This window comes from Sphaeramia orbicularis, chromosome 22, assembly GCF_902148855.1.
Source record: "Sphaeramia orbicularis chromosome 22, fSphaOr1.1, whole genome shotgun sequence".
Classification (NCBI taxonomy): domain Eukaryota; kingdom Metazoa; phylum Chordata; class Actinopteri; order Kurtiformes; family Apogonidae; genus Sphaeramia; species Sphaeramia orbicularis.
The window spans coordinates 33,400,968-33,422,326 of NC_043978.1; the positions used below are offsets into that span (position 1 = coordinate 33,400,968).

Consider the following 21,359-nt stretch of genomic DNA (forward strand, 5'->3'; position numbering starts at 1 on the left):
AATGTAAAAAAAAAAAAAAAATTCCATACAGTTTGTTTTTAATTCTTTTACACTTTTTTCTATTTCATCACCTTGAGCTGTAAATAAAAATACCAAAAACTCAATAATTGTCAAATTTTTTTAACCCTTTAAATGCCGTGTTTGTAATGTAAACAAACCTTTTTTTTTTTTTTTTTGATGCAAAAAACACAAAAAATATTATTTTTCAATATACTACATACAAAATGGATCACATATTATTTGCTTTTTGCAGCCTGGCATATGTCAATGATTAACAGCAACATTGGTTAATTTGCATTATTATTTTTGGCGCTAGGTCAAATGTTCAAAAATACTAGCATCTGTCACCAAGTGTGCCAAAAAGGCACACCTATAAATCAAACTATTAAATATTATATATTGATTTATTTTTCTGCTCTAATTTGATTTTATTTTTTAAAATCAAGGTCAGCCCTAATCATACATATCAAATGGAAGAAATAGTGCGTTTTAGGCACACTTGGGAGACAGATGCTAGTCTTGTAATTTTCTTTTGTTTACAATGTGCAAATTTTAGTTGGTGGCCAGAATTTTAAAGATCATGCAAAAATGAACAACTTTTGAATTCTAATCTCATTTAAATTGTGAAAAATAATATGAAGTTTTTTAAGACGAAGTGCAAAGTGTGCTTGTAAGGCGCACCCGGATACCGGAGGGTTACTCTTTATTCTGTGATTGAATCGTTAGGTTGGTCATCACATCTTCTGATTGACTTTTATTAATATGGAAAACCTGTGCCAAATAAATAAACTATATAGAATGTAAATGAATTTTTTATTGTTTTGTGTTATTTATATCATTTGTGAAGCCCGCCCCTTCTAAAGACACCAAAGTCACACGTTTCCATAGTAACATCATGCGCGATGTCCAGTCATAGTGGGCAGAATTACGGCCCTCTGTTTTGTCTAACAGGATGGCTCAATACCTAAACCTTGGAAAAATACCTTGCAGCTCATCAGGTAGGGCTGTATGAAGGCACACATGATTAACTAAAAGGATCAGATGGCATTTCATGAGACACAACATTTCATGAAAGAGAAACGTCATCATCCAGCCTACATGGCATAATACAGGGTTTAATGCACCAGCGTTTGCCCAGTAACAAGGCGTATGTAGCTATGAGCTAACGCTAAGTAGCCGAGAGTCGTAGTGCATAACGTTACAACTAAAGTAGGAAAATTGATGCTTGTATAAGCTGGTACTTGTTTAAAAACAACATCATACTGGTAAGTTTGAGACAAAAACATCATTAGCCAAATAACGTATCGCTCGTCTCTTCATTAGCTATAACTCTAGTTAGCTAGCTAGCTAAACGTAATGTAAGCTAGCAGGGCAGGGCAGTAAACAGGTTGCATTTGACAGATTTAACACTAGACGTTGTTGCTGGTTGAATAAATTAGCGTTTAGTAAGCATAACCATTTGGGTAATACCTTCGTGTTTCTTGTATATTGACAGTATTGCTAAAGTTGAGTGTAACTGTAAACAAAACAAACAATGCTATCATCAGTAGCTCACTTCAACTAGCTACTATTGTGTAGCAGTGTTAGAGTTTTGCATGGACGTCAAACAAACTGGGTGGATTTGACAGGTCCACTTTAAATCTAGGTTTAGCCATTTTGATTCTGAATAATTTAAGTCCTTAACTCAATTTTTATTTTTTTTTTTATTTCAGAGGAAACAACAATGAGCAGTTTCAGTAGACCCGACAAACACAGGACACAGCAGTTCACGCACCGTGGAACAGCTAAGACAGACTTGGAGCGAGATTCTGGCTTTTCAGGTTTGACTTGATTTTTTCTTTTTCTCTTCAAATAGCTACTTTTGTGTGTATTTGTTCTTGTGTTTGCCCCAAAGAAGATCATTTTTCACATGGGAGTTGTGCTGTGAACTACACCTACATGTAAATATACAGCATATTTACGATTTGTGCAAAAAGAGCAAAAAAAAAAAAAAAAAAAAAGTCATAAACATCAGTACTAATCAAAACTAGAGATCTAGGTCACAATTTTATGTAGGGTATCTTCTAATGGGTCTTTTTTTAATAAAAACCTTCATTACACTGTGAAGGCTTGACCTGGATTTGGTGTAGTTCTTCTCCCTGGGTTGATGGTGTCCTTTTTCAGTCGACCTAGAGATGGTTATCTACATCTGTCAGTGTTTTTATAGTACTAATGTTCTGCTTCAGGTACTGCACACAATAGGAAGTTGAATCTTTTGCTTTTAAACATGAAGAGATCCATATACTTGAGTTCTTCTCCTCAGATGCCAGCTCCGAGTACCTCAGTACAGTGGAGCTGACTGACTCAGAGGAGTCAGGAAGGAATGGCTCCAAAGTCAGCCAGGATCCCACAGCTCAGCAGGTGGCGGTGATGGGCGGCTCATACACTGGACTTTCTCCAATGATAATCATGAATAACTTTGTTTTAAACCAGGTAAATTACAGCATCGTATATCTCTTTCTGCCTGACATTGATCTGTTTATCTTATTCCTTCCTGCATTTTTTTCCTCCACTATCTTGTCACCTTCGTCATGTTTTTAACTTCATTTCTAAATAAGTGCTAGTAAAATAATTGTGGCCTTTCTCTGAAATTCTATTTAAACCTAGTTAAGCTTTTATAACTTAATTACACTTCTCTACTCTCTTACTAGTAGTTCATGGACATACTTACATCTGTGTTTGTCTAATGAATTTATAATAAACAGGTGACTAGATGTAACTGAGGCATTAGCTTACACCCCTGGTTTCCTATATGATTCTATTAAGAGATAGCTAACAGGTAATATGGAAATGCTAGCTAAAAGTACTGTTTTTTGTTTGAATATTTATTTGTTGTTGTTTTTTTTTAAAATATATATGTTCTTTGAGAATTAAAAAAAGGAAAAATCATACTATAGCACAATACTAAAAGCTCTTTTCCTTTAGCCATCTGCCATGAGTCCAGCAGAAAACCAGTGGGGTTTTTCTTCACCCATGGAAGTGATGCCTCAGTCACAGGTTGTTCTTCTCCAACCAATGGTATCAAATGGCAGCAGCAGCTCCCCAAAATCTGGCGGTGAAAATACTAGACAATCAAGAAGCTACATGCCTGTCCTCAAGTCATATCCTAGAATTGCACCACATCCTGGGGAGGTTCTGACTAAAAAAGTGGGATCGTCCAGAATGAGGGGGACATCAACAGCAGGATATGAGCAGCGTCAGCGTAAGCACCATCATGGCCAAAGGCCGTACAGCTCCCCCAGTCCACAGCCAGCACTGCAGACCCCAATCAAACAAAACAACAGCTTTGAAGCAGTAAACAGCCAGACACAGGGCGCTGATATTCAAGGGCAGCTCTGTGGTGACTCTCTTTCTCCGCTGACTGGGATCACCTCTCTGCCCCCCTACACACATGAATTTTGGACATCGACAAACAACACAGTCAGTGCTGAGAAATACCAGGATACCCCTTCAATGGACAATAAACTTAAGCGTTTCAGCAACACCTACAACATTCTCAACAAGTCTGGCTTACTGGGAATAACGATGCGCACAAAGCAGCTGATCAAGGAGAACAAACGTACCCAAAGCCAGCTGCAGCAGCTCCAGGAGCAAACGGCAATGCTGCTAAAGGCGCTGAGCAGCGGAGACTCACAGCTGTGGACTAAACTCCAGCTCTCAATGCAAGACACAGACAAGGAGCAGTGTAATGTTAAACCACAGACAGTCCTGGTGTAATATATCGGTGGACATCACCAGCAGTTCTTAGCCTGAGGGGTAAGGTCAAAGAAGCCCTCTGAGGGTCAATTGTTTTTAACAATATAATCAACACAACTGCTTCAAGGATTAGTCTAAAACTACTCAAACTAAAAATGCAGTAAATTATGCATTATTATCTGGGCTGTGATGGCAATATACAGGTTATTATTGTTAATATTATTAAAGTTTGCCAAGTCAAAAATGTGAAGAACTGCTGGTGTGAGCTCCGATATCACAGCTGAAGCACACCTATTATTATCAAGTGGAAGTTAAGAAGCATGCTTGTATTTCAGACCTTTGCCTTTAATGAATTTTCCTGCCTCTGCCTTTTCAGAATGGCAAGTATCACTTGCAATAGGGCTATGGGTCCTTCTATGCTGAACTGCATAAACGCATGCCTTACAGCACAACAGCGGACACTTGGAGTTTATGACTTACTTTGTAAAGGTCTTGAATGTGATTGCTATTAAATAAGTTAAAGCATAAGTATTTTTTCATCAAGTAGAAACTTCATGTGGCAATATGTGCCCTTTGTTTAATTTTCACCTTTACTGATGTGAAGAGTTCAGAGGGCAGGCTGAGCCTTAACTGTTGTGTTTTTTTGTTGCTGTTTTTTTTGACACTTTTGTACTTATTTATGTTTAATAATGTTTCTGACCAAGACTAAAGCTGTGTGAATAACAGCAGGGTTTGCCTGTTAATTGTTAAAGTAAATGTCCTTATTCAACAGAAAATTTTAAGTTGTGAAATCTTAAATTGTAGCAAGGTGTGGGGTTGCTGTAGCCATATCATGTACTGGTCTTGACTTTGAAAATGTTGCTGACTGTTCATTCTTGCTGCAGGCTAAAGCTTAATGTGATGTAGTGGTGAAATTCACCAGGCAGAGAAATCACAGCTAAATACGTAGCTTTCACCATATGAACACTTGCACTTTAGTACAAGATGACTGATAAGAAAAACGTCCATCTTTAAATAGTCGTTGCTCCTCTGTGTTGTTAAAACACAATGTTAATACAAGTGTTTATCCAGTTGTTTGTGCCTTTCTGAAGTGTTCATATACTTCATATCAGTGCTTGTTTAAATTCATACATTTCTTTTTTTTTGCTTCATGTAGAAGAAAGCTGAATGTATGTAAAGGTCTCCAAAGAATTAGTTCCCATGTAAAATTATCAAACAATCCATAGCCTTGACTAAATAATATGCGGAGTGGTTGTAGAATGGCAAGGCAACAATTAATCACATAAAAGGTTCAGTTTTATATATAAAGTCTATGGTACCATTGTATTATTTATTTTAGCTACAATGTACTACTGTTACATGAGCTTACACTCAAGAATAGTTGTAAAACTAAGGAATAATGACATTATGCTTGGTTTTAATAGATCAGAGAATACATTAATAAAAATATTTAAATGATTGCATTAAATGTTTGCCTTTTTTCTGTAATTGTGTAGTATGTTCTCTGTTTTCTTAACATAAGTCAGCTTATCATATAATTGCTTGGTATAAAACTTTGCTTGAAGACTATTTCCTCTCAATCTTTTATTTCACTTAGAATTTGAAGTATTTATGGACAAAATAAATTGACTTTGGTGTGGTTTAAATACTTTTATTGGTTCAACAGGAATAGACAAAATATCTCTAAAAAGTAAAGTTATACTTATTGAAATCCCAAACATCTTTGACGTTATGTCATAGATTATGTCTGTGAACAGTGAAAAATGTACTGTTACCAAAGGGCCCTATCTTTAGCAGTGAAGTGAATATCTCATCTTTGGGGTGATCTGTACACATGAGATGTGAGTTTATGGCACATTGTGATTAATACCCTGGATAATAATGTGGTACATCATACTTTCCCCACCCTGTCTTATAATTTACCATGTTACTTTCATCAAACTAAGTCACATTCAGTAAAAAAAAAAAGTCAGTCTCCACATGTGACAGTTTGTCAAATTTGGCAGTTCGATGCTGTGGGTCAGTACAAACCTTATCTCCACTTTCTGCTAGCCCTTGATGTCATAATGAGTCATTATAAAAACTACCATAAATTTCCTGAATGTCACACTGTAGCATCCTATAAGGAGGTGTGGAAAAACAACACACAAACTGTAATCTCAGAGCACCGCATGGCACAGGCAGTGAAATTCGAGTTGTGGGAAAAAATATTAGACCATCAAAAGTCATCAAAAACAATGGTTATGCAATCAAGTATATCTCCTGTGTGTATCATGTGACTAAAACAGACAGAAAAGGAAAAATGGAATATCTAAAAGCACTGTTTTTGACAGTACAATGCCATAGTTATTAATGTAAGAACTTAAGTGATTTTGGTTGTTATCAAGAAAACATGGACAATAGGTAGATATCAGCTCTTAAGTTAAACTTTTATGAGCAATTTTTGTTGTTATCATTATATTTGTCCAAACAAATGTACCTATAGTTGTACCAGGCATTAAAATGTGCAAGAAATTGAAGAAAACAAGGGGTGGTCTAATATTTTTTTCCGCAACTGTAAGAGCAGAGTACAAAAACGCAAAGCTGCAAAAGAATATGCATTTCAGTCCTAATATTTTGATGCGAGCATGTACTGTAGCAACTGTCCGAAATAACCAACTTATAAGTCTTAATATTGCTATGTGAAATTACACTATGCACTATACAAAAGTTTCACATTGCTTATATGGCTCCTGTCCTTAAAGGAATGTGTGCTAAAAGCAAACTATCTTAAGAACTAATTTAAAAGTAAAGCATCCATTTAGTATTTAAAATCACCCAAAATAAGCACTTCCTACAACTTGAGCTGCTTGTGTGATCTATTTGGAGCTATATGGGCAAGACGCACAGTTGTCAGTCTTGTTTCTGTGGATCCGTGTCCTCAGAGCACATCTCCACTGTCTGCACAGGCAGAATAATGCCTAAGATCCAGCGGGTACCAAACACATCCTTTAGGTTGTTTCTCCACGGGTTGTGATTCTCCACGAGCTCACCCCGCTGCATCTGACACCAGGTCTGTCCTCGGGCCACCAGCAACACCTGCTGGCAACAGAAACCTGCACAGACCAGACCGATACCCAGCCACACATAGAGCATCAGCACCAGGAACAGCTGCAGACCTGAGACGGTTCCTGTGGGGGAAAAAGGATGAATGAATACACAGGGAAGTCAACATTTATCCTGTTATGTTAATAAGAATTGTTAAACTACCCACCCATGAAGAAGTAACCAGTGGAGAGAGGAAGAAGAGTCAGGAAGGTGAGTGGGTTTTCAAAGGAGATGGAGTACTCCACTGTTAGAAAGGCCACACCAAGAACCAAGGAGTACAAACAGGTGCATGAGGTGTAAATGCAAAACATGATGAAGTAGCGCATGTTTTTGTTGCCGATGCAGTTTCCAGTGAAGAAGCAGTGGTGATCCCTCTTGAGAATAACTTTCTTACACAGTTTGCAAAAGTGGCGGCCATTCAGGAGGTAGTGTGCGTCCACTTTGTCGGAGCAGTGCGGGGAACACACAGGAATCACAGTCTCATTGGCACTTTCAGCAGGATATTTAATAGTCATTATATAATTTCCCAGGGCGTTGAACATCAAGAAAAGGAAAACAACTGTGTGCAGAGCTGTAGAGCCTCTCAGTGATGTGTCCGGGCTGGGGAAGATAGTTGGAATGAAATAGCAGAAGTGCAAAACGAAGGTGGCAGCTGTAGCCATGAAGAAGTATGCAGGTGCCACAGCATTGAGAAGTCTCAGTTTTAACATCCGGGTAAACATACCTGTGTGGGAGTGAACACAGCGTTTATCATATGCTACAGTATTTGGCAGCTTAGATAGAGGCTTGTGTTAAAGACATTTTCCAGATTATAGTTGGTTCAGGTGAGCTTTATTTATTACACAGTGGAGACAGAGTGTAACACCAACAAAGCAGCAATAATCTGTCTGCCTTCAAGTCTAACTGTATTCTGGTCTTCAATATTTGAAATGTATTCAGCAATTTCAAGTCTAACCATTAACTCCTGCCCTTTTATCAGACTTTTTGGCACACCATTAGAAGATCTCCCTCTACAAAGGCCACAATTAACCCTATAATGCTGAATGTATCATATTTGACACATGAGTTTTGAAGCCCTCTACATGATCAGTGTGATATGTTTTTATCTTTGTCTTTTTTTCTTGAAAAACCTGATGTATACAATTAGATACATGCAACAGACGGATAATCCACCAGGGGGGAGGGATTCGTTCACCAGAGGCCTTTCCAGTGACACTACAAGATTGTCAGGAGGCAGAACTTTGCCAGTTTTGAAAAGGAATTACCAATTTGTTTGACATATTTGTGTTATATTATGCTTTTGTTTGTTCAAAAATAATAATGTTTGAGCATTGAGACCTGATGTATCAAATATGATACAAAATTGAAAATCATACATTGAAATTGATATTTGAAAAAAAAAAAAAAATTTTTTTTTGGTTTTTCAGATGGACCAATAAAGGCTCCAGTTTCAAAGAACTGGAATTTTCCATCAATGATTTAATAGTTCAGGCTTTACAGAGTTAGATAGTATAGCCTTCTCCTCCCTTTTAGCTCGGCGACTCATTGTTTTAAATTGGAAGGATGACAAACCCCCCTCCTTTGGCAGATGAATATGTGATGTCATATTTTTCCTTAAGATTGAAAAGATTAGATACACATTAAATGGATCAATGGGGAAGTTTAATGTGGTATGGCATCCTTTTATTTCTTATGTAGAACAGCTGACAATGCATCATGACTCTGGATAATGTGTGCTGTCTACAAAGTGATTGGGTAACTACATTGTGGAACCCTTTAATTTGTTTGTTTGTTTGTTTGTTTTATTTTTTTTATTTTGTGGTGTCTTATACCTTTGCTGTGTGTCTCATTGTTTGTCTTACTTTTTCTGTATGTTTGAAAGACTTAATAAAAAAAACTACATTGATCCAAAAAAGTAATTTGTCTGCCTGTTTAACTCAGCAGTGAACAATTTATACAAAAGTTGATCAAAGGGGAGGGCAATGGAAACTGTATTACACTGTATTCTAAACAATCAAGAATAAAAGAGCAACAATGGTCATAAGTGAATGAACAATAGACACATGATTCAGTTGCAACTAAATGGCTTAGACTAACAGCAATAGGGAGAGGTCAAGGGCATCACAGATGGACAGTCCACTACTTTTTGATTCATAACTTTTGAACCAGACAAGTTTAAGACAAATATTATACATAATTGGAGAGGTCTAAATGCCATCTTAAACATACTCAAAGGGCAAAATTTAGTTTCAAATATTTTTTAAATGAAAAATATCAAAAACTACTGCATCACGGATGGACAAAAAATTAACGTCTATATTTTGCAAAAATTACGAAGTTCTCAAAAGTGAAGTTCCAATGACATTTTCATCCTAAAATTTATTCAGTGTATACCTTATACCCTCTATTTTACAACCTAATAATTGGTTAGAGGAAAAAAAAAAATTTTCATACCTAAATAGCAAGAGTTTTGACAAATGGCAGCGTCACGGATGGACAATAAAAGTAAATATCAAATTGAACATTTTTTATTTCAATTATCAATATCATATACATTTGTTTTACAACATTTACAACATACAAGTGATATTAACATTATATTCAAATGTGTTTTGCATCAATACATACATTTATTAATTTTAAAAACCGTGCTTAGAATATGACATAAATAATATAATAATCAAATATCAATGTATTTGGAATAAATTTAGTTTATTTATGAGAGTTTATAAAATTAACCCAGAATGATGGCAGAAAACTTTGTCACTTTCCAAACATTCACACTCATAAAACTCCTCAAATGTTTGTTTCACAAATTTTTTCCTCATTTCAAAATACATTTTCCTGAAAATATAAGTAATTACCTACCCAAAAATATCAGTTTGGTGTAGATTATTGTACTTTCCTTTTTTTGACCAGATGTTAACCTTCCCTTGACTTCACCCAGTAGGTGTTTTGTAAGAGAAAAACAACTTATTGACAGAACAGCAAAAAAAAAAAAAAAAAAAAGAAAAGAAAATGAATAGAGATAAATGGAAAGTAATACACTTCCATTTAACACAGTGTGATATAGCTGCTCTTTTCGTCCAGTGAATGTAAGTCTGCTGCTCAGAGAACTAATTGCTTTGCAAAATGGGGTCTGGGGACTCTCAGGGGCCGTTGAGAATACCAAGAATACCTCATCCTTTTCACTCAATCTCATATCCTACTGCACTGACAGACAGAAGAATCACAGGGTGTCAGGATACATAAATGAATGATGCTGAGATCCCTTTGGTCTAAATGTGGGTCCTTAATGTCGCGTTTGGAAAGAACACACAGAATGATGAGTGATTGGCGCGGTTTCCTCTCCTCCGTGTTTCTATGTTATAAAGGGATGAGGTAAATTGGTGATGGCGTCAATGATTTGATTTCCATGTCGATGCAGATATAACAGTTATAGTTTCAGGTGATGGTGTTTGTGTGAGATGCCTACCTGCAGGTGTTTGGAGAGCGCAGGAGCTGTCCTTTCAGCACCACAGACCTCAGCTGCTTCATTCACAACGACCGAAGGTGATGTTGAGCCATCGACGGCTTTTTTTTTTTTTTTTTTGTCTCATATTATTAGGCGGCTTGCTCCCGTTTCTACCGCCGCCTATTGGTCTGGGGATGCGTTTTAGGGCTATTTTTCTTATTTCTATGACAGACGCAGAAAACCATGCAACATAAAGCCGCCACTCCAAATTTTCAGACATGAGCACAAGAGGAAGGTGAATTATCACGATTCATCAAACAAATCCAAAGATCTGCTTGCGTTTTTAACCCATAAAGACTCAAACGACCACCAATGAACTAAATCGTCTACTGATCTAAAATATTTAATACCTTCTGATCCACTAATCCTACCAATGTATGTAAATAACGGGTGTAAAATGCAGTTATTCATCTTTTCATGGTCATCAGATATGACCCATTTGGACGTTCAGAGGCTCCGTAGTGAACGTGGAAACACCGTCATCTTCTACAACATTAATTCACCAATAAAACCCCTGGAGTTGGATCAATGACAGTGGACGGAGATACTTGGTTTATGTTCAGTTAATGATAGATTTTACTGAATAAGTCACTTTTTCCCCAGTTCTCTCTGTTTCTGATATAATAACCCTCAACTTTAATCTGAGCTTTTATAAACATACATGATCAGTAAATTAAATATGGTAAAATACATGATTTTTACTGAAAAGATGCAAAACACGGTGAATAATATTATAGCAAATGGTGAAAAAACACTTAAGGAAGGTTAAATTAAGAGAAAAATTAATTTGGGAACTACCACAGATGTAGCACTGGGTCTTTACAGGTTAAAACAGCAATGTGAAAGTCTGAAAATACATGAAAGCTGTGACTGAGAATCACACGTTTTCCTCTAAAGGTTAATTTTCTGAACTGTTTTAGGCTGAAAAATTAACAGTGTTGTTTTTTTGTATCCACCCAACTACAAAAACATCACATTTCTGACAATTTGTAATTTTGCTTCAGTTCAATGTGTTTTCACCTCTGATTTCTATACAAAAATATTAATTTTACTCAAACATAATAAAAGTGTTTATTTTTTAAATTTTTTAAAATTTATTTATTTTTTCTTCTTCCACTGCCTGGAACACCCTGCAGAAGGAGGTAAAATGAAGGAGCTGGTCTATTTGAATACATTCAAAGTCATTTTAAATGAATGAGGGAAGGAAACATCTGGATCTAGATGTCTTTATAATTGACTGAATTGGGTTCTGCTTTAAGATGCTTTTAAGAATCAGAATCCGTTTTATTGGCCAAGTATGTGAACACATACAAGGAATTTGGCTTCAGTTGTTCTTAGCTCACGATGTACAATTTCAACATAAATCCAAACACACTTAAACATAGACCTAATATAAACAAACATTTGACTAGAGACAAGGACAACAATGAGTTGAGAATTGATATAGATAGAGATAAATATGAATGACTGGGTAGATGTGTACCGAGAACTGGTCTATTAAAATGTATAGTATGTTTATGTATATTTCATTTACAGTGGATTTATATTGTAATATGTACAGAGTGCAAATTAGAGTTTTGTACAGTGAGTAGATGTGTGTAGAGATCTGGTCTATTAAAGCGACATTGTTGTATAGCTTAAGTAGGCTACCTTTTAAATAACTGGTAGTATTCTATTAATATGCTTTTACTATTATGTTTTATGTATGTTTTTAGTGCGGATGTGTGGCTGGAATTTCTATTTTCTGTAACTTTTACTGTTTCTGTCTTGACCAGGACACTCTTCCAAAAGAGATTTTTAATCTCAATGTATCATTTTTTCCTGGTTAAATAAAGCTTAATAATAATAACGCGTTTTCCAGAGGTGTATTTGTGGAAAAAACAACACTATTTATAGCTTTCTCTGACAATGAATGCATAAAAGTCTAAATTCCAGTAGGTGGCAATGCATCCTCAGTCATTTTGCTTCTCATTGCTCCTTCACTGTTTTAGATTTTCCTTGTTTTCTGGAGATGGATCAAATACAGGTGACATTTCACTTATGTTATGATCTGTCAGAGACGGGAAATCTGTGCTTTAAAAAAAAAAAAAAAATGAAAATCCTTTGTCATTTTAAGAAATAAAAATGAACCCATCGGAGTTTAAGTGTATTGACGATATAGTATTTTTGCACGCATATGTTCTCCAAACAGTCAGAGTTAGAGCATTTCTTGACGCTCCCTTGGTCGTTCTTCACGCCAGGCGTTTTATTGTCAGACGGTCCCTGAGAAGGTGGGAGTTTCTCTTGTTTCTTGGTGTTGGAGAAAAAACACAGCAGCATCCCCATCACCAGACGCCTGCGACCAGGAAGCTTTATAAGGTGAGCGGTGTGGCTGTTAAACTCGTGTAACCGCTTGATGATATGAATGTTGTTTGGATGAGAGGTGTGTTTTTTGGTGCTATTTATGGCGCTTTCGTTTCCATCAAGTTGCAGAGCAGGAGGAAGGTGGGTACGCAGACTGTTGTGAGTGCTGCAGCAAGCGATGGTACAGAGTGGCCAAAAAAAATCTCTGATAAAGGAGACAAACATTTATTTTTTTAATAACAACACTTTTTTTTTCTTTTTTTTTTTTTTAAGATTTAACATAATGTATAAATATCCCCTTCCTGCGATGTTTCAGCGTTGCTACTGGCTGGTGAGGATGAGGATGCTCAACGTGTGAGACCTTAACACCTAAATCAGATGCTTTCTTCGGTCTACACCTATTGTTCCTCATATAGTCCCTTGGGTGTTTGCCAGCTCTTCAGTATTTTCTTTCTAGATGTATAACTTTACGTAGGGATTCAAATTTATCAATGTATTTTGGAGATTTGTGGTCTGCTTCAGCATCATTGTGGATTTATAGTTGTGGTCATTACATCTTCAGTCTGAATCCACACAGACATAAGGCTCTGTTGGGCATGGAGCTTTGACCTGTTGAATCTAAACTGAATTCTTTAACTAAAACTGACTGATACAAAGCATGTCCTGGTGACTGAAAACAGTGTTTAGAAAATATTCCTGAGGTAAACTGAGCTCATAGCTGTATAAATGTCAATAGTCATTTAATATGTTAAAAATACACAAATATATTTCAGTTCCATCCTCATATTTTCTGTCTTATTGTGTGAAAGTCAAGCAAAACTGTTATATGTTAACCCAACCCATTTGCCATTTGTATCTGACTATGATGAAGGGACATGGCCTTTCAAATGCCAGACTTATAATGAGTTTTTGACATTTTAGTGGGTCATTTGTGTATCACATTTGCAATGCAGTATATGCCAGTGTGAAAATTATGAATGTGGGAAAAGGTCTTGTTATAAAATGATACTGAGGGTTGTAAAGGTATTTTAACAGATTCATGGTATATTTTTTATATGATTCTACAATATGGAGGTCCACACACCTCTTACTGTTTCTGAGGATAAATGGCAGTGGTTTCATGAATTAAAAATAACAAAAACCCAAAAAAAAAAAAAAAAAAAAAAAAGCTTTAAAGCCAAACTGATGGTGTGCAGGTGTTTTAATAATATATGATATGAATAATTAAATTTTTGAACAGTTTTCAGGTGAGATATTATGTAAGAAATTTTATTTGAGATTGCACAAGTAAAGTCACCAAAGAAAAAGCAGCAAATGAAAGCTGGTCATCTTCATGTATCACACAGGCATTAATATTTCAGGAGATTCTAAGCTGAGATTGAAGACAGAGCTTGCAGAGGTAAGATGGACGTGCAGTGCATGAACTGCATCTGATAGCATCTAACTGTGAAATGCCATGTTTTAGTTCATTAGAATCTGTTTGATTTCAGCACCTTGAGCAGGTGGACAGCTCCAGCTGCACCCAGTGATCAAACAGGAAAAGCAGCCAAGCACACAGATGCTTTGTTGTTTGGATTTGACCTTTTTTTTTGCCAGAGTAGGGAGGAGTGGACGAGTCAGATCAAATGTATGGGAACATAGAGTCATTTGCTCTGTGTTACTGGACCCAGGAAATCAAAAGCAGTAGAATCTGTACTAGAGGTCAACCGATGGTGGAACAGGCAGTTGATTGATTGGAAAATAACAACCCCACCCCTTTAAATACTGATACTGAGAACATTTTATTACATCTAAAATCTTTGTCTTGACTAGAAAATGCATAAGTGTAGAACTAAAAATCTAAGTCAAAGTGGAAAAACCCCAAGAAATATGAATCACTGAACAGCAAACTCAAAGTATTTCATAGATAAATATAGAGCTGAGGATCAAATTAACTATCTGTTAAGCTATTTGTTCCACTCAGAATCAGTTATTTCCTGTTTAGCCGCCTAATATTAGCATAAAAGCAGTTATTCAGTCATATATATTCAGTGGTAAATATTTTTAATATATGTTTATTGGTTGATGATTTAGGACATATTGACTTTTTAAGCATGATTTTAAGCACTTTAAAACCTGTGTTTTAGGAATGAAGCATTATGAAATTGCATTTTAAGGAAACATGAAATTGAAATAAATACATAAGTTTTTAACTTTTGTAATTATGAGATAAAGTTAGTTATGTATTGCATGTAATGTAAATGTTCTATATTGTGTGTGTATCTGCCTGGGGACAGCAGATAGAAAGTAGCTAACTCTGGTGCAAAGCATTTCTTCTCTTTGAGATTAATGTATTTGTACATTGTCCCTGACAAATAAACAATAAACTAAACTGAACAAATTTATCAACTTTCAGTCTATCTACATATTTCTATAAAATCAGGTCTGCTTAATCATATACAGAGAATTATGGTTGTACTTTTATGTATCTTGTCTTTCTTTAAATATTATTGTGCATGTATGTAATCTGAACAAACTTGCATATACCAGAGGTGGGGGTAGTTGCCCACTTTGCTCCTCACCTTTTGATGATCATGAATGAGTGTTAACTATGCTGGAGTTCAGACTGAAGATCAACCCACGCTTTTAACAGATTGCACACATACTGCGTAGCACCAAACAGGCATCTTCCTGTCTACATTTTCTCGTGCCCCGTTGTAGTAATTCCGGTGTGATGTGAAGACGTGTTTGCAATACATTTAAGATTGCACCATGTGTGAGCTGTGTTTCTGTGACTCATATTTCTAGATGTATGTCACATGCTGCTATATGCATATACGAATGCCAGAAACATCTTTTGACAGATAAATTTAGCACAAACAGAATATCACAATAAAGACACCACCAGCTGCTTATCGTTGGCTGTGGATAACTGTGAAACCTCCATTTGTATTCTGTCTAACCATCACAGTTATGTACCATAGGCCCTGCTTTGTTCTTTTTGTGTGCAGTTGCGATTAAGCTCCCTGCTATTTGAGATTCCTGCTGTGAAGTTTTCTGCTATTCCACAGGGGTCCATGCTGCATTGTCAGTGATGTACAGAGATTCACCCACAAAGACCACAGTGTCACAAACTCAATATACGACCAGAGAGGAGTCGTTAACGTTTACAGTCCAATATCAGACTACCTTCATACAGACTGCCATTTAGTAGTTGAATCTGATGTTCCTGTAGGACCTCTTCAGTATCAGAAGAGTTATCAGTATGAGACATGCTTGTTTTTACTGGTTATATGATTTATTTCAATTGATAATTTACAAACACCCTCTGTTACTATAGCCAGTGTTTGTTACCTTTTTCTAGGGGTGGGTGTGATGGCAATTTAGACCAATTCAGGTTTTCTCACAGGCCTATCAGTTGTAGCCTGTTTTGCAGTGGAAGAAGCTGTGGATGGATCTTCGAAAAGCTTGGAGGCATGCAGAGAAAACACCGATCATACAGGTCAGATGGTTCTGATTCAGGGTCAGTGTCCAGGTTTAAAAGCAAATCAATTACGCGTACATACATTAGACTCCTAGCCTTCATTTATGCCAGATGGGTCCTAATGAGGAATGGCCCGGTCTACACAGCAGCAGGCCAGACACACAGCCCTTCCCCCGGGGCCCTACTGAGCATGTGCAGTCAGAGAGGAAGCAGGTGTTTGGTTTGTTGAGCACAGCCTCCGTGTGAAGTCGTGGCTCCAGTCATGGCTTGTTCAGGCTTCAGAAAGAGCTGTATTAACGGTGGGCTCTGTGCAGACACACCTCAGTGATCTGTGTTTGTGTGATATGTGATAGAAAGAGAGAGGGAGGTATGCATGGAGCAGGTGGTGAGCAGATTGGGCCTTAACCTCCGCCCCTTTCCTCCCCCTCAGGTTAGGGTCTGAAAAGGTCTGCTGCTCCACAACAATGTCAAACAAGAAACCATCACAGCAGAGGCCTATCGCTCCTGCAAACACATGGCAACTCCCTCACATTACCCAGATATACTAAAGAGCAGATGCACTAAATGACAAAAAAAAATGCTGATTTAGTCAGTGTGGGGATCACCCTGACGTTCCACTATTAAGATTAATTGGACCCAGCTCTTAATAATCCAGCTTCAGCTTTCACATCATCAATGTAAATCCTGTGTCCAGGTTTCTACGTGTTAAAGCAGCCTGTTAACACTAGTGTTTATGAACATGTGTGTCCTGCATTATTTCTGTGTAGTATCTGTAACTGCATGAAAGTGCTGAAAAGCTTGGGAAGAGTGAGTATTTCACTAAATTTTGTTTGTAGATGCAGTGTCATCTCCAGCTCTGCTTTGCTTAATCTTAGTAGGTGAATATTCAGCCTCTGGTTATTGCAGATATTTGCCTGTGAGCAGTGTCTGGGCAGTTACATTTATCAGCATTACATTATTAAAAAAATCACAAAATATACTACCCGACCAAAAATAAATCTTCCTACATGCAGTATACTGCTGCACTGCCTTTAGGTTTGATTACAGGACACATTCACTGTGGAATCCTATATGAGCACTTATGTCACAATAAAATACAGCATAACTTTAAATGTTCTTGTCTTTGAATGTCCATTGCGTCTCATTTTCCAATCCAATCACTTTCCAGATTAAAATATTTATTGGAATAGTAATCAGAAAGTAATCTTGTGTAACATGTTAAATTACTTTGATGAAATAAATTGTAGTTAGACTACTAGTATTCCGTAACCTCCTTGCAAACTGCAGAAAATGGAACAAAATCCAAACCAATGTGCAGGTGCATTAATGAAGCATAAAAGGAATTTCACATAATAATATAAATGTCTTAAGAAAAATGACCTGCACTCTGAATGTATTCATAATTAGAAGCTGTGCAGCTTTTAGCAGACAGCCATAAAAACACATCTGTCACTCAGTGGTTTGATGTGTGCTTTGTAAAAGCCAAGTCATCCGTATCAAATTTGCAGGTTGGCCTGTCATAGTTATTTATGTTATCAAGGTGTGTGGTCTGGAACTGTGTGACAGCATATGCTAAACACTTCAGTGCTTCAACATAGAGGCCCTCTTGTGTTACACGTGTCCTTTTTTTTTTGTTTTAAATTTGATTGTATTTATTTTATTTTATTTTTTTTAATGGATAGGGACTGCTTCCACAGATTGCTTCTTAAACCACAGTATTTTGATTACCAGACTCACTGTTTCAGATCAACATGCAAAGCACAGCTGAGAAGCACTTATACATATTCTACCTCTTCTGAGCCTTTGAGATGAAGCTGATGATGGGGGAAATACCCAACCTTTCGTTTCCACACAGGTATCGCAGTCTCAAGCAGAGAGAACAGCCTTTTCCAGTGCAGATAGAGCAATGGCAGGGGAAAACTGCATGTTTAACAAGGCTGTAGTCAGTACAGTCACTCAGGTGAAAACCTTTTTTGTATTTATGGTGATTGCGAGTTGTCCTTAGGGGTAGTCTTTTATCTCACAGTCACTGGCAGTTGATGAGGTTCAGAGGTTTGGAAGTCAGTGTAAACCCACATTTTATTTATGGTTAATTTCTCAGGCAAACAGCGGCTATCGCTCTCATTGTCTCAGGCTGGACCTGCAAGTGGATGTTTGATGACAGGAAGGGAAAGCTGTTCCAGGGCTGTCCAAAAATGTTTTATGTTGTTGATAAGGCTGCACTTTGTTGCCTGACATGCCATCGCTTCCAGCGTTATAGTGTTCACAGAAGGAGTAGTTGTTGACTCTTGAGTAATGATGCATTGAAACAAACCATGATAAAGCAGCAGAAGATGATTTAATCAAAATATTATAGAGGAGTGGTGATAGATTGCTGGATTGGATCAGAGGTTATTGCAAGTTATCGATCTTCTGAGTTACAGTTTAATTGTTTAGTCTGTATCACCTCGGGGGTTATAACTCACACAGATGCCTTAGCTGTTTTCTTTCTGGTGCAATGAGCTGATTAGCTGACCTGAGCTAGCATTCTTCTTTAGAGCTTGTCTCTTTTCTGCTTCTCTGACTCAAATCCAGGTATATCTAATCACCAGCTCGCAGCTCGTCTACTTACTTCAGCATCTGTGGTGATAATAGCATAACAGAGCGCAGAGGAGAGATTTCAGTCATGCCGCCAGCGGGAGGCATCGCACTGATTCCCAAGCCAAACATCAGTTTGTTATCTGCTGCGTTGGCTTGGGAAGCTGATTCAGGGATGAGGGGGGTAGAAGAAGACAGAGGGAAGGGATTAGGAAGACGTCAGATTTGCAGAGTTGAATAAAATGAGGAAGATGTGGGTACCACAGGGTTTGTGCAAGGATGGTGGAGTGTTTATATACGAGGGCTGAGACAGAAAGAAAATATCCACAGAGTCTGGTGCTTAAACTGCTGAGTCATGCTGTGACGTTTGCCCAAATGTTGTGTGAAACTACACCATAGTCAGCCTGTATCCTTTAGCATCCTGCTCTGGTCTGAGGTGGAAGTAAGAGCCGGCAGTGTTCCGAATGTATGAGGAAGAGGAACAGCTCAATGTGCAGTGAAGGTCTGTTAAAGCCTCTGCCTGTCAAAGTTTGTTCAATCTCAGCATGTTTCCAATTTGCAGCTAGTTAAGCATTTTGTAACATATTATTGTTATATTGTTTACATTAGATTTAGCTCTTGTTGCTTGATGCTATTAGTAACTGAACCTGTGGGTAATTTACTCACAGCTGTTGTAAGGATCGGTTCATGTTCCAAAAATAGAAAAATCATTACTGAAAAGGTTACAGTGCTTTTCTGCTGTATAAAGCTTTCTCATGCAGTGAAGTATTCTGATTGTTGATGCTTTTATGGAAAGCACCTCAAAGACGCTAATGACAACAGTCTGCATGCTGGAGTGGTTTGCTGTATCACCCACATAACTTATGGTAGTGAATTTATCTAAATATGTTTTGTAGTGGTAAAAAAAAACACAAATCTGCTGTTTGTAAATGACTCCAGTTAAATATATTTCATTTAGACGATAAGACATTTTTGAGAAGAGCGATCTCTTGAAATTTCTATGAGATTTTGTAATGATAGGTAGAGTTAAATTGCTAAATAGGAAAGAGTGACATTCAGTGGGTCAGCTAGTGTGGAAACCTTGCCCTGCAGGTTGTGGGTGTGTATGTTATGGATTTGCTCTTCCTTAGGGAATCTCCTCCTCAGTGGTCTCCACAGGGAAGCTCAGATGCAGTATATCTGACAGTATCTGAATATTGACTGCAACATACATGGTTTCACAACAGGAGTGAAGAAAGCCGCCAAAGTGCATCTTAGTAGTATTTTTATACTTCTCTTCTTCTCCAGTGTTCTTCGGCAGTGTAATGTACATCAGCTCAGCAGCAATTCCATTGATCCACTCGCCTACAACACTAGACATCCCGCTGCAAGATCAGTTGCACAACAAGTAGCATTTGGTAAAGCTTCAAAACACTGTGCAGGAAGTGACCTCATTGGTGCAGTGATAAATCACACCGGGTTTCACTTCAGTGCAGTTTGGAGTTATTTAGCTTTTTCTCCTTTTACCTCACAGTTTTTGTGTTTTACTGTAAGAGTGAAATCATCATTCAGTGTGGGGATACTGTTCTTGGCTGCCATTTACTGCAGCAGAGCACACACCACGTTTACTACAACACACTGTTCCTACATCCAGTCACACCTTTCTTAATATATTCATGAATCTCATTTTTCCCATGATATGTAATGATGAATGTATTTTGCACATGGGCTTGCAGGATAGATACAAAGCTCTGTCAGCACTCTGGTTATGATGCATTTCCTCTGTTTATTCAGTAAGGAGTGTACACAAGCTTAGCAGCTGGGAGTTGGGAGTGTATTGATCGAAAGCGGTTGAGAGTGTGTGGTGCTGGAGGACAGATGGTACAGGCCTTCATTCTGTGGCCGTGTCAGTGTGAATGATCATATCCTGTCCATGCTCCTCTAGTCAGAAGGGAAATTCACAGAATGTGGCAATAAAAGCCAATTCACAACAAGCTGTTTGAACTTGCACTTTAGTACTCAGTTAAAGCTTCATGTCTCTACTACACAAATACAAACACAAATCTGTGGTTAAATTGTCCTTTTAGCATCTTCTCATCACAGATTATGGCTTTTTACAGCAAATGTAGTGAATTAGCCGGTCATTTTATGTGACATCTTTTGACTCTCCCTTTTATCAGAAACAGGTGCAGATCAATGACTACTAATGGACCAGAATAGTCATTACAATGATCCCTGCTAGTGCTACCATAACAGCACTTAAAGTGAGAGGGAGACACTTGTCTGATCAAAATGAGTCACAACATTTCTGTAAAACAAACACAACCATGTTCAGTTTTTTCTTGCCTGCTACCAACCCCACACCCTGACTCACCGTAGCGCTCAGTCTTTGTGTACAGAACCTTGCACAGAGTGGTGGTGGAGTAAAAACATGAATGCTATTCCATATTATTACAGTCAGAGGATTTTTATGTAGCTTCTGTTGATCATTAAACCCAGTGTTACTCAGTTTGTCTGAACACAGACATCACTGACTCAACAGGTAAACCTTAAAGTAGTGTTTCCTAAACTTTTATTCTGGGGTTGTATTTTTTGTAAATGATAAACCATCATGATCCAATTCACAAAACTGAATATGTACTCAGAGCAAATTTCTGCATA

General features: G+C 37.4%; 3 protein-coding genes across 5 annotated transcripts in view; 2 read left to right on the forward strand and 1 right to left on the reverse strand.

The window, feature by feature from the left end:
• Positions 1-891: 891 nt before the first annotated feature.
• Positions 892-5,302, forward strand: cipca (CLOCK-interacting pacemaker a). 2 transcript variants are annotated; one of them, XM_030127269.1, is made up of 4 exons: positions 892-998; positions 1,713-1,820; positions 2,303-2,472; positions 2,965-5,302. In XM_030127269.1, exons 1-4 carry the CDS (start codon positions 953-955, stop codon positions 3,754-3,756), a joined length of 1,116 nt encoding a protein of 371 aa, XP_029983129.1. In that variant the 5' UTR covers positions 892-952; the 3' UTR covers positions 3,757-5,302. The 2 variants fall into 2 exon arrangements, with proteins under 2 accessions (XP_029983129.1, XP_029983130.1); XM_030127270.1 differs by lacking the exon at positions 892-998 and adding an exon at positions 1,081-1,265.
• Positions 5,303-6,210: 908 nt separating this feature from the next.
• On the reverse strand, positions 6,211-10,391 carry zdhhc22 (zDHHC palmitoyltransferase 22). Of its 2 annotated transcripts, none has more exons than XM_030127046.1 (3): positions 10,298-10,391; positions 6,989-7,546; positions 6,211-6,905 (listed from the first exon to the last, which is right to left on the reverse strand). In XM_030127046.1, exons 2-3 carry the CDS (start codon positions 7,542-7,544, stop codon positions 6,628-6,630), a joined length of 834 nt encoding a protein of 277 aa, XP_029982906.1. In that variant the 5' UTR covers positions 7,545-7,546; positions 10,298-10,391; the 3' UTR covers positions 6,211-6,627. The 2 variants fall into 2 exon arrangements, with proteins under 2 accessions (XP_029982906.1, XP_029982907.1); XM_030127047.1 differs by having other exon boundaries at positions 6,989-7,422; positions 10,298-10,386.
• Positions 10,392-12,612: 2,221 nt separating this feature from the next.
• The window catches only part of tmem63c (transmembrane protein 63C), a 29,849-nt gene continuing 21,102 nt past the window's right edge, over positions 12,613-21,359 (forward strand). The window contains exon 1 of the mRNA XM_030127573.1: positions 12,613-12,694. The gene's annotated coding sequence lies outside the window, so the exon portion shown is untranslated. The remainder of the gene's footprint in view (positions 12,695-21,359) is intronic.